At 41.8% G+C, this 13208-nt stretch overlaps 1 protein-coding gene across 1 annotated transcript; it reads right to left on the reverse strand.

Moving 5' to 3' along the window:
* Positions 1 to 4442: 4442 nt before the first annotated feature.
* OR10G6 (olfactory receptor family 10 subfamily G member 6) lies at positions 4443 to 5411 on the reverse strand. Its single transcript, XM_069565679.1, has one exon. The coding sequence runs from the start codon at positions 5376 to 5378 to the stop codon at positions 4443 to 4445; it is 936 nt and encodes a 311-aa protein (XP_069421780.1). The 5' UTR covers positions 5379 to 5411.
* Positions 5412 to 13208: the final 7797 nt, after the last annotated feature.

Raw genomic sequence — 13208 nt, forward strand, 5'->3', positions numbered from 1 at the left:
ACAATCTCTTTAACAAGTGGTGCTGGGAAAACTGGTCAACCACTTGTAAAAGAATGAAACTAGATCACTTCCTAACACCGCACACAAAAATAAACTCAAAATGGATTAAAGATCTAAATGTAAGATCAGAAACTATAAAACTCCTAGAGGAGAACGTAGGCAAAACACTCTCAGACATAAATCACAGCAGGATCCTCTATGATCCACCTCCCAGAATTCTGGAAATAAAAGCAAAAATAAACAAGTGGGATCTAATTAAAATTAAAAGCTTCTGCACAGCAAAGGAAAATATAAGCAAGGTGAAAAGACAGCCTTCTGAATGGGAGAAAATAATAGCAAATGAAGCAACTGACAAACAACTAATCTCAAAAATATACAACCAACTTATGCAGCTCAATTCCAGAAAAATAAACGACCCAATCAAAAAACGGCCAAAGAACTAAATAGACATTTCTCCAAAGAAGACATACGGATGGCTAACAAACACATGAAAAGATGCTCAACATCACTCATTATTAGAGAAATGCAAACCAAAACCACAATGAGGTACCACTTCACACCAGTCAGAATGGCTGCGATCCAAAAATCTGCAAGCAATAAATGCTGGAGAGGGTGTGCAGAAAAGGGAACCCTCTTGCACTGTTGGTGGGAATGCAAACTAGTACAGCCGCTATGGAGAACAGTGTGGATATTCCTTAAAAAATTGCAAATAGAACTACCTTATGACCCAGCAATCCCACTTCTGGGCATACACACTGAGGAAACCAGAATTGAAAGAGACACATGTACCCCAATGTTCATCGCAGCACTGTTTATAATAGCCAGGACATGGAAACAACCAAGATGTCCATCAGCAGATGAATGGATAAGAAAGCTGTGGTACATATACACAGTGGAGTATTACTCAGCCGTTAAAAAGAATTAATTTGACTCAGTTCTGATGAGATGGATGAAACTGGAGCCAATTATACAGAGTGAAGTAAGCCAGAAAGAAAAACACCAATACAGTATACTAACACATATATATGGAATTTAGGAAGATGGCAATGACGACCCTGTATGCAAGACAGGGAAAGAGACACAGATGTGTATAACGGACTTTTGGACTCAGAGGGAGAGGGAGGGGGTGGGATGATTTGGGAGAATGACATTCTAACATGTATACTATCATGTTAAAATTGAATCGCCAGTCTATGTCTGATGCAGGATGCCGCATGCTTGGGCCTGGTGCATGGGGATGACCCAGAGAGATGTTATGGGGAGGGAGGCGGGAGGGGGGTTCATGTTTGTGAACGCATGTAAGAATTAAAGATTTTAAAATTTAAAAAATAAAAAACTAAAAAAAAAACAAAACAAAAAAATAAAAATAAAAATAAAAAGCAGTTAACAATGCAAAAAAAAAATCAGAAAGGTCAATTCTTTTCTCACTTTTAGAGAAAAATTGGAAATTCAAGTTAAATAAGATGTTAAGACTTAGGGGCTTATTCACTTGCAAGTCATCGCTGATGTCACTAGAGGGCGCACTCCAACCATAGCCCATACAAATTTCTGAAACTAGACCATCATCGCATGAATTCGATGCAGGATACAGGATGCTTGAGGCTGGCGCACTGGGATGACCCAGAGAGATGGTATGAGGAGGGAGGTGGGAGGGGGGTTCAGGATTGGGAACTCATGTACACCCGTGGCGGATTCATGTTGATGTATGGCAAATAAAGTAAAAAAAAAAAAGTAAAATATATTTTCATCCATTTTAAAACACCAACTTGGTAAAAAAAAAAAAAGTGACTTCCCCAAAGTAATATTAAGCACACTTTATTCAAACTCTAAACAAGACCTTGTTCTTAATTACTGTTTTCAACACTGGTTGTACATTCAGATTAACTACTTTTTCTCTTCTGCTTAATTTTTTTCTCACTTTTAAGGTTAGAGAACCTCAAAATGAATTTGAAAACAAAATTTCCTCTTAAGAGTTGAGGTTGCATAAAAAGTATATACTAACCTATATAGTTCTTTCTAAAGGAGGGTTTCAAGTTTTGGACTCAGATAGACTTAAGTTCACTTATTGGCTCTGCAGTTGTTTTAACTGTGAATAGAGGATAAAGTCCCCAGTTTGGGAAGAGCCTCTAGAGGAGGGGATGACAACCCACTCCAGTATTCTTGTCTGGAGAATCCAATGCATAGAGGAGCCTGGTGGGCTACAGTCCACAGGGTCGCGAAGAGTCAGACACGACTGAGCTCACGCGTGCGCGCGCGCGCGCACACACACACACACACACACACACACAGAGGATAAAGTAAAATTCGTTGCTTGTTGTTTTTATGAGGTAGGTTTCTTAATTTTAAGTGATGAGATATATTTTATGTTTCTCTATTAACAGTTAAACAAGAAATTAAGTTTTTAATGTAACCCTTCATTTTTGCATGATGTGTCATTGGTCTTGATGAGAAAAGAGATGCTTATTTACTTTAATCCAACTTTCAGGTCTCTGTTCTGACCCAGGAGGCTTATTAACTGAGTTCTGCTTCTGTTTGTGCAGTGGGATGTTAAGGTGCGTGTAGCACTGCGGTGTTTTACGTTTGTCAAATAGAGTTTGTAACTAACTGCTTTTTCCCATCCCCAGGGCCTCTCCACCCAAGATAGCTAATTAAATGTCTCTAGGGGTTTCTCTTAGGATTATCCTTAGGGTTTATATTGTTCCTATCACATGAAAAAATTCTATCTATTTACTCTTTTTTTTTTTTTTTCTGAATAGATTTTACGAGACCTGCAAACTGCGGATCATCCTATACTTTCCAGGGCGCCAGCTTTATAAATTCCAGGTCCAGTTATTTTCTCTAACTCCTTTTCCTGAACTACTGCAGTACTTATTGTACACTGAATTATAAACCAATTTAAAATTTCAATTTCTAGTCATGGAATGGCACGAGTGTTCAGTCATGTCCTGCTCTAACCCCATGGACCGTAGCCCACCAGTCTTCTTTGTCCATGGGATTTCCCAGGCAAAAATGCTGGAGTGGGTCGCCATTTCCTTCTCCAGGGATCTCCCAGACCCAGGGATTGAACCCTTGCCTCTTGCATCTACTGCACTGGCAGGCACAGTCTTTACCACTGGTGTCACCTGGGAAGCCCTTTCTAGTCATATATTGATAGTTTATCTACATGCTCATGTATAAATGTATTTTCTTCTCGTAAGATCATAGATGCATTTAGAATAGATGACAATGTTATAATTTTGGAGTTACACTGAATATGTTTTTGTTGATTTGAATGGAATTGTTTATTCATGCATATTTCGATGTTCAACCTTACATCTCTGCTGTTAGAGCAGACAGCAAGAAAAATCACTGAATGCGCACATCTAGGCTCAGAAAATGTCTGATACACATAAATCAGTTCTCCTTCCTTTTGCCAGCTTTTTAACAAGTAGAGTTGATTTTGGAATAGAATATCATCATATTTCATGGGCTATACTTACCCATGTATATTCAAAACATCAAAAATTCAAACATCAAAGCAAAACATCTTGAGCACTCTGGGATTGAGGGGCCCTCCTTGGACCCTGGCAACATTATCACAAAAAAGGACTAATAGAGCAGACCTCATCTTCTTGCAAATAGGTATATGCACCATCCCATTTGCATCTCCTCACTCATACTCAATTGCTGTGGAAAATGCCAGGATATGGTAGCATGCATTCTTCTACCGTCTCATATGGCCTGTTTAATTAATATTCAGGAAATCAACAGGGAGATCTAGTCATAAGGAAGTTTATCCTTGATATACCCACGTCAATTTTACCAAAGTAGAGTTGTGTGCAAGCTCAGAAGGCCAGAACTACTCGGGTCACGATGCAGTGCACATTTCATGGCTTCCTTACTTTGCAGTGAAAGTGCCCTCTCAAGTTAGAGTTCATGGGCCATTTTTTATCAAAGTAAAAGGCAGAGAGTGAGTATGGGAAAGTCACTTACTTCCTTGAACTTCAGTTTTCCCACAGTTACGTGGGAATAATAATGCTTACCTCATATAATTGTTGTCAAGGTCAAATTATATGGTGCGCATGAAGGTTACTTGTAACCTGTAAAAAGCTATGTGGGTATCAACTCAGGGATTAGAAGCAGTAATACACATGGAGAAGGATGCCACAGAGAGAGTTTTTAGGTGGACAGTTTACTTATCTTAGATTTTTTCTGCATGTTATCATCCTTGATGAGTTGTTTTGATTGATTTCCACTGCTATTCAAGGAGGAAACAGGAAAAATCATGTTCAAAAGTAAGTTACAATATAGAACTTTCCAAGGTTCCCACCTCCATATCTAGGAGTCTTCAACTCTCTGTATGAATTCTTCATTCTCTTTCTCTCTTAAAGCTCCCCAATTATCTGGTGTCCCATCAGATACCCTAAATTTTATCATTTCCTGCATGTCTGTGATGCACGGAGTCAGTGAGGCTTCACGACCTTGCGACCTCCCAGTCTCCATAAGGCAGCCTTCATTTCTTTGTTGCGGAGTGTGTAGATGATAGGATTAAGCAAGGGAGTGATGACTGTGTAGAACACAGCTACCACTCCATCCAGGGGTTCCTGAGAGCCGGGGTGCAAGTAAATGAAGGTGCAGGGCACATAGTAGACAATGACGACAGTTAGGTGGGCGGCACAGGTGGAGAAGGCGTTGCGGCGCCCGTCGGCGGACCGGATTCTCAGGATAGCAGCCACTATGTAGCCATAGGAAGTGAGGATCAGCACAAAGCAGGTGAGGGCCAGGAATCCAATGTCCACAAAGGTGATCAGCTCGTTGATGGTGGTGTCAGCACAGGCTAGACGCAGCATGGCAGGAATATCACAGAAGAAGTAGTCCACCTGGTTTGCACCACAGAAAGGCAGCCGGAATATGAAGCTTGTTTGGAAAAGTGAGTGGAGGGTGCCTCCCAGCCAGGTGCCAATAGCTAGATAGTTACAGACACTGCGGGTCATGATGGTGGCGTAATGTAAAGGCTTACAAATGGCTAGAAAGCGATCATAAGCCATGAGTGTGTACAGGAAGCATTCAGTGCAGCCCAGGAAATGGAATGAAAAAAGCTGGATGACACAGCCTCCAAAGGAAATCATCTTACTGTCCAAGAGAAAGCCAGCTAACATCTTGGGGACAATGGCAGAGGAAATGGTCATGTCCAAGAGGGAGAGGTGACATAGGAACCAGTACATGGGGCGGTGGAGCTGGGTGTCCACCAAGACTGTGAGGATGATAAGTCCATTCCCAGAGACGGTGAGGGTGTAGATGACAAGGAAGGTTAGGAAGAGCGGTACCCCCAGCTGTGGTGGGTGGTGCAGCCCCACTAAGATGAAGTGAGACACGGAAGTCTGATTTCCACGTTGCATCTCCTTGCTGTTGACATCTGCCAAAAGAAGCAGCAGAAGGGAAAAAGCGATGCTCTGTAAATTCTGTAGGCACGGGGTATATATTCTATGTCACTGCCAAATATGGACCGAAAAGGATCTCCAAAAGAGAGATCTTCTCTAGCTCTTGCTCATAATCATTCCTTCTCCTCAACCCCTGATTCTGAGATTCTGCTTGGTTTCAGACAGCAGGTTTTCTCTCCAGGGTTAAAACCCATGTAACAGATTATGTGTATATAGTTCTGGAGGGTGAAGGAAAGACCATACATAGAGATAGTCATGTCAGAAGGAAGAACAATCATATAATACCTAAACCAGTCTAAGAAGAAATGACTGTTCTATTGTTTTCCTTTAGTTTGATCTCTGATCTACATACTAGAGAGTTAGGTTACCGCTTATTTATTTACTGAGAGTCGGAATTATATTTCTTAATGTAAGTTTGCCAAATAAAAAACTGTGTATATTTTAAACAATGCACTATCTGATTTATACATCAAACATAAAATATTCAGAATCTTTGAAATTATGTGAGGAATATCTATTTTTATAAATTCTACTTCAAAAATACACAAGCCCTTTAAAATCATTCAGGTTAGTGAAGCAATACAAAATCTCAGCTTCAGGATACCTGTTGTCATCTCTTCTCTCTGCTTCTGCCTGAGTGCCATCCATCTTTCCGTCCATCCATCCATCCATCCATCCATCATGCATCTGTCTGTTCATATGTCCATTCAGTAATATACTGTATACTGTATCTTAAGACCATGGATGCTGAAGTCAGACATGGTTTAAACATCCTAGCTCTTCCAGTTTGACTCATTGGAAATCTTGGAAATCCCATGGACAGAGTACACTGGCGGGCTACAGTGCATGGGGTCACACAGAGTCAGACATGATTGAATGATTAAACAATGATCTTGGAAAAGCCATTTCACCTTTCTTTGCCTGCTTCTAGAAATGGGGACAACTGTAGTGTCGACTTTATGGGGCTCTTGTAAGGATTAAATAAATTTACATAATTCACAGTAACCCTCAATGACTTTAGCTATTATGTGTCAGGGTTCTGTATTGGAAAAATTCAGGCATTGCATCTGTGCCTCAGGTCTGAAGTGAACCTGTAACTTCCAGTGAGTTCTCAGAATTTGCAGCATCATCACAACGAGGCTTTTCTCCCAGGACTACTGGTGACAGGCATCAACCACAGTGAAAGGAAGAAATCAGGAAGGTGGCTAAGAGGGCGCTAGAGCTCTTTCAGACACTGAGGGGTTATGGGAGGTGTATCCTCTTAAGTGTCCCCCTTTCCCCACCAATATTAGCTCTAATAGTCTTTTTACCAACTGGAAGCAAGTATCTGAAATAGTATATTACCTTCTTGAGAATTCAAGGGTCACCCAGAATAACTCAGAAGGCTTCGAAAAGTGTGGAATGAAATTTGGCTTCCAGCTGGACAGCTAGCAGGCAAAAGGACCAAGATGGCAGCTGTGGCTGACCTCTTTATCTTCTCCTTCTACACCATGAATCACTGTGTATCCATAACCTTTATTCCTTTCAGTCTTCATCAGTGCCACAGAGACGACTCATCAATGAAGATAGGTGTTTTGGGGACTGAGCGATTTCCCAGGTTATGAGATTTTCCTTGTTAAACCTAAGAGAGTCCAGGGCAAATTAAGACAGGTGTGCACCTTAAGTAAGAGTCAAACCACACAGACTCAGAGAGCAAAGAATTTGCCCACAATTCAGGAGACCCAGGTTTGATCCCTGGGTTGGGAAGATCCTCTGGGGAAGGAAGGGAATGGCAACCCACTCCAGTATTCTTGCCTGGAGAATTCCAGAGGAGCCTGGTGGTCTACAGCCCATGGGGTCACAAAGAGTAGAACATGACTGAGTGACTTTCACTTTCTTTCAAACCACATAGAAACTAAATAATCTCTCCACATGTAGCTACAGAATCTATTCTGAAGCAACTTCAGAGGAAATTCTTAGAGGTTTCCTGGGCATTTCCTTGATTACCAACATTTACTGGCATCATGGTGCCCAGGCGAAAATTCAAACACACCGGCATGACCTATGGGAACAGAGACACTCATAACCTGTTGTCCACGTACTTCCTTAGCCTCCTCTCTGTGCTCCATCCCACAAATCTGTGCTGTAGTCAAACATTTTCCCCCCCTTTCCTTATATATTAGTCCCTTTAATATGTACTAGCCCTGTTCCACTGATGCTTGAAAATTTCTACTAATCTTTCAAGATCTCATTCATGTGCGATGTACTAAGTAAAGCTTTGCTTCCCTTTCCCCCAAAAGGCCTTTCATTCTTTGTAGCCGCCACAGTACTTCATTCACATTTCTATCATAGGCTTACTAAGCAGGTTACAATTTACCCTCTGTGTGCCTGATTTACCTCATTGGGCTGTGAATTCCTATGGGGACTTTGTCTCATTTTTCTTTTGATCCCAAATTTATAGCATATCTTGCAGAGAAAGATTTGTATGTTTTATTGAATATAAGGATTTCACTCTGTCTTGTCTGGATTCCCTATTATCTAGACCCTCAATCTAGGATGACAATCAGTTATGTCTTTATAATCTAGGTCCCCAAATCATAAGAATTCCAGTACTGAGACTGTCACTACTTACTATATTGTTTTGAGCAAATTCCTTAATATGCCTAGTGTTGGCTTCTCATTTGTAAGAGAGAGAGAAGGGGAGAGAGAGAGAGAAAGAGAGAGAGAGAGAGAGAGAGAGTGAGAAAGGAGGAGTTTGTTCTGATTCTTACCTAAAAAGAAATAGCTATCTTTTCTATATCAGTAAGGGTTCACACTTTAAGTTTTGTTCTTACATACAGAAAATCAATTTTCCTCCTAGCCTCAGTTCTCTTCTGTACTATAAATTTTTCTCTTGTCTCCCAGTTGCCTTGGCATCTCACTCTTCATTCATTTTTATAATTTATTGTTCTCTCTGCACAGTACTGTATGCCACATGAAAGAACAGTGGGACATCCTACTAGTCTCTGCATGAATCAAACACACCGTCTCTACCAGCTCTTGCTTACAATAGCTCAGATCCTCTTCCCAGTCCCACCAGATTCCCCATAATGTACATGCATACAGGTGTACTTAGGCTTCCCTTGTGGCTTAGCTGGTAAAGAATCCTCCTGCAATGTGGGAGACCTGGGTTTGATCCCTGGGTTGGGAAGATCCCCTGGAGAAGGGAAAGGTTACCCACTCCAGTATTCTGGCCTGGAGAATTCCATGGACTATACAGTTCATAGGGTCACAAAGAGTTGGACACGACTGAGCGACTTTCACTTTCACTGCACAATAATCATCATTTTCCCCCTGGAAAGAGAGAACCCTATTGATGGTTTCCCTATTGATGGTTTCCCTATTGATAGCTAAAACGTCTCCAGTCCTATGGTGTATATAGTTTAGTCAGTACCACATTATATTATCAGCATGGTGAAGCTGAAGTCTCTCAGTTGTGTCTGACTCTTTGTGACCCCGTGGACTGTAGCCTACCAGGCTCCTCTGTCCATGGGATTCTCCAGGCAAGAGTACTGGAGTAGGTTGCCATTTCCTTCTCCAGGGGATCTTCCCGACCCAGGGGTCAAACTCAGGTCTCTCCCGTGTTGAAGGCAGACGCTTTAACCTCTGAGCCACCAGGGAAGCCCATATTAACAGCATATGATATATTCATCCATGTAATGGGAAAAGAAGCAGTTTCCACAAGCAGTCTTGGGGAAAAGGGCATGAGTACTAGCTCTATCTGGCCATTTGTAGTCTGTATGAACTGGACTAGGCTTGAAATAGATCCTGAAGCTTACCAGGGTCCAAAACTGAGAGGTAAGTTGGCCTTCGATGAGCAGAGTATGAAGTCCCACCCTCCCTCCCTTGTAAAGCCTAATGCTGGGGAGAGATCTCAGGTGTCTGCACTGTTTCCAAAGTCTCTAACATACTTCCAATAAATGCATGTCTCCCAGCGAGTTCTGTTACTAGCCCTCATCTCCCTCCCCGAGTCTTCTCTGCTGACAGCCACTACCTGGATGTGACTCTGCCCTGAGGACACTGTGTATTCTTGCCACAGCTTTTTCACGCTCTTTGCTGTTCTTTGTAGAGGCTCCTTTCTGAGCTCAGCAGGTTCCCTGGTCCCCTCTTATGACATGCCCTTTCTTGGCTTTGTCACTGAGCTCTTTCGGTGCACCTTTCTTGCCTCACCATCCTCTTTTTAGCTTTTTGAAGACATTGGCAGCAATCTCCTTAGGCTTTGACCTCTGGAGCCTCCCTTTCTGGCAAGTAGGCTCTTCCTTCCTATAGTCCCCATGGGGTGGAGGAAGGGGGCTGATGTCACTACCGCTTCACCCTCCAGAGGCTATTAACTTGCCCAGAAATAAGCCTCAGTGGGCTTTGTTAGCAGTGAAACATGAACTGTGGCTACTCAGGAAGTTTATTTGCTTGCTTGTAGTGTCCCTGTAGTATAGAATCCTCCTAAGAGCATGTGGATATATGTATAACTGATTCGTTTTGCTGCATACTTGAAACTAATACAATATTGTAAATCAACTCTACTCCAATACAAAATTAAAAAAAAACAAAAAAGTGTAAAAAAAAGGTGAGTGGCCAAGATGGTGCAATAGGAAGACCCAGAGCTGATTTCCTCCCATTGGCATACCAAAATTACCTCTATCTCCAGAGCTATTATTGATCAGAGTGACCTAAAACTAGAAGAGATTTTCTACAACAAAAGATGTAAAAAAGGAACCACAATTAAATGTGTAGAAGGGGTGTAGACCCATACCCATATCCCCAGATAAGCAACACATAAAAAGGAGCATAATCAAAATTGCAGAAGTTCTCCCCAAGAAGCTACAAATTCAAGCTCCATAAGCTCTGCAGACCAGGGGTCTTGGCACCAGGAAGATGAGCTGCCAGAACATCTGGCTTTGAAGGCCAATGGGACTTGCTTTCTGGAGAGCTAGAGGGATGTAGCAAATGGAGAGTCCACTCTTAAAGGGCACACACAAAATCTCACATGCTCCAAGACCCAGAGCAGAAGCAACAACTTGAAAGGAACCTGGATCAGATCCAAATGCTGATCTTGGAGAGCCTCCTGGAGAGGTGGGAGACAAGTGGGACTCACCCAGCTACCGAGGACCTGCTGGTGGCAGCCATTTGGGGGAGCTCACTCTACCCTGAGGACACCGATGCTGGCAAGTGTCATTTTGTGGTCTTTCCTCGAGTTTATTAGTGGCTGGGACTTGACCCATCTCATCAGCCAGTTGATACCACTTCTGGCCCACCATCCAGTTTCATAGGGACACAGGTCCACCACCTGCAAGTCCTCAGTAGACCCCTCTGAGCCCCCAAGCTGCCCTAGGACTTGGTTCTGTTCAACAGAAGACAAGGGACCCAGCCTTGCCCTGGCTTACACAGTTTCTGCCTGCTAGAACCCCAGTTGGCCACCTTAGGATCCAACTCCATCCACCAGTGCTATACACTTTAAACTTACCCAGTCCTATATGCAGTCATATCTCAATAAAACTGGAAGGAGAAATTAATAATAAAATAAAATGGCTTATTTTAAAAATGCATGCCAACAATGATTTAAAGTAAATAAAGCATACTAAAAAAGATATTTAACAATTATTTATTGATCTATTCATTGCCCAGTGTTATTTCAGAACTACAAATTCCTCTGTTATCATAATTAGAGGATTCCATGTAATGCATTTACGTAACCTCATGTGGGATTTTTAACCACTAAGTAAGCAGTATGTCCTTTTGTATTTGGAAAAGTCCATGTTCTCCACAGAAGTTGCTTTTTTTCAAGGGTAAAATGAGGGTGTGCTCTAGGTCACTCCTCTAAAGGGCTGTCCAAGCTCTAAATATGTTTGATTTCTTAAGGGACTGACAAGTTTTTCAAATTCCATCTAGCTTAAGTCTCTTCTTTGCATGCTGGATGATCTAGACAGTGCTGCCTGAAATAGTGTTGCCTGTAGAAGTGCGATGTCCTCAGTTCAGTTCAGTTCAGTCTCTCAGTCATGCCCTACTTTTTGTGACCCCATGGTCTGCAGCACGCCAGGCTTCCCTGTTCATCACCAACTCCTGGAGCTTGCTCAAACTCATGCCCATCGAGTCAATGATGCCATCTAATCATCTCATCCCTTTTCATCTCCTTCTCCCACCTTCAATCTTTCCCAGCATCAGGGCCTTTTCTAGTTCTTTGCATCAGGTGGCCAAAGGATTGGAGTTTCAGCTTCAGCATCAGTCCTTTCAATGAATATTTATGACTGATTTCCTTTAGGATTGGCTGGTTGGATCTCCTTGCAGTCCAAGGGACTCTCAAGAGTCTTCTCCAACACCACAGTTCAAAAGCATCAACTCTTTGACACTCAGCTTTCTTTATAGTCCAACACTCACATCCATACATGACTACTGGGAAAACCATAGCTTTGACTAGATGGACCTTTGTTGAAAAGTAATGTCTCTGTTTTTTAATATGCTGTCCAGATTGGTCATAGCTTTTCTTCCAAGTAGCAAGTGTCTTTTAATTTCACGGCTGCAGTCACCATCTGCAGTGATTTTGAAGCCCCCCAAATTAAAGTCTTTCCCTGTTTCCATTATTTCCCCATCTATTTGCCATGAAGTGATGGGACCAGAGGCCATGATCTTAGTTTTCTGAATGTTGAGTTTTAAGCCAACTTTTTCACTCTCCTCTTTCATTTTCATCAAGAGGCTCTTTAGTTCTTTTTCACTTTCTGCCATAAGAGTGGTGTCATCTGCCTATCTGAAGCTATTGATATTTCTCCTGGCAATCTTGATTATAGCTTGTGCTTCATCCAGACTGGCATTTCACATGATGTACTCTGCATATAAGTTAAATAAGCAGGGTGATAATATGCAGCCTTCACGTACTCCTTTCCCTATTTGGAACCAGTCTGTTGTTCCATGTCCAGTTCTAACTGTTGCTTCCTGACCTGCATATAGATTTCTCAGGAGACGGGTGAGGTGGGTTGGTATTCCCATCTCTTGAAGAATTTTCCACAGTTTGTTGTGACCCACACAGTAAAAACCTTTAGCATAGTCAATAAAGCAGAAGTAGATTTTTTTTTTCTGGTACTATCTTGCTTTTTTGATGATCTGGAGGATGTTGGCAATTTGATCTCTGGTTCCTCTGCCTTTTCTAAATCCAGCTTGAGCATCTGGAAGTTCACAGTTCACATACTGTTGAAGCCTGGCTTGGAGAATTTTGAGCATTACTTTGTTAGCATGTGAGATGAATGCAATTGTATGGTAGCTTGAGCATTCTTTGGCATTGCCTTTCTTTGGGATTGGAATGAAAACTGACCTTTTCCAGTCCTGTGGCCACTGTGTGGAGTTTTCCAAATTTGCTGGCATATTGAGTGCAGCACTTTCACAGCATTATCTTTTAAGATTTAAAATAGCTCAACTGGAATGCCATCACCTCCACTAGCTTTGTTCATAGTGATGTTTCCTAAGGCCCACTTGACTTCACATTCCAGGAAGTCTGTCTCTGGGTGAATGGTCTCACCATTGTGGTTATCAGGGTCATGAAGATCTTTTTTGTATAGTTCTGTGTATTTTTGCCACCTCTATTTCAATCTGAGTTAAATTCAAAGGGCATTTTTACAATAATTAGTATGTGACATCCATGTATTAATAGCATCTTTGGCTTTAAAGTTCATTCACATACCAACCCTAGTACCTCTATAGGATAACTGGATATGGCAGCATTATCTTCAATTGACAGATGATGAAATTAAAATACAGAGAGATGGAAGGAATCCTTCCTGACTC

The sequence above is a fragment of the Ovis canadensis genome, chromosome 21 (genome assembly GCF_042477335.2).
Source record: "Ovis canadensis isolate MfBH-ARS-UI-01 breed Bighorn chromosome 21, ARS-UI_OviCan_v2, whole genome shotgun sequence".
Lineage (NCBI taxonomy): Eukaryota > Metazoa > Chordata > Mammalia > Artiodactyla > Bovidae > Ovis > Ovis canadensis.

Coding starts and splice junctions, on each gene's coding strand:
- OR10G6 (XM_069565679.1), bottom strand. CDS start 5,378: ATGCAACGTGGAAATCAGACTTCCGTGTCTCACTTCATCTTAGTGGGG.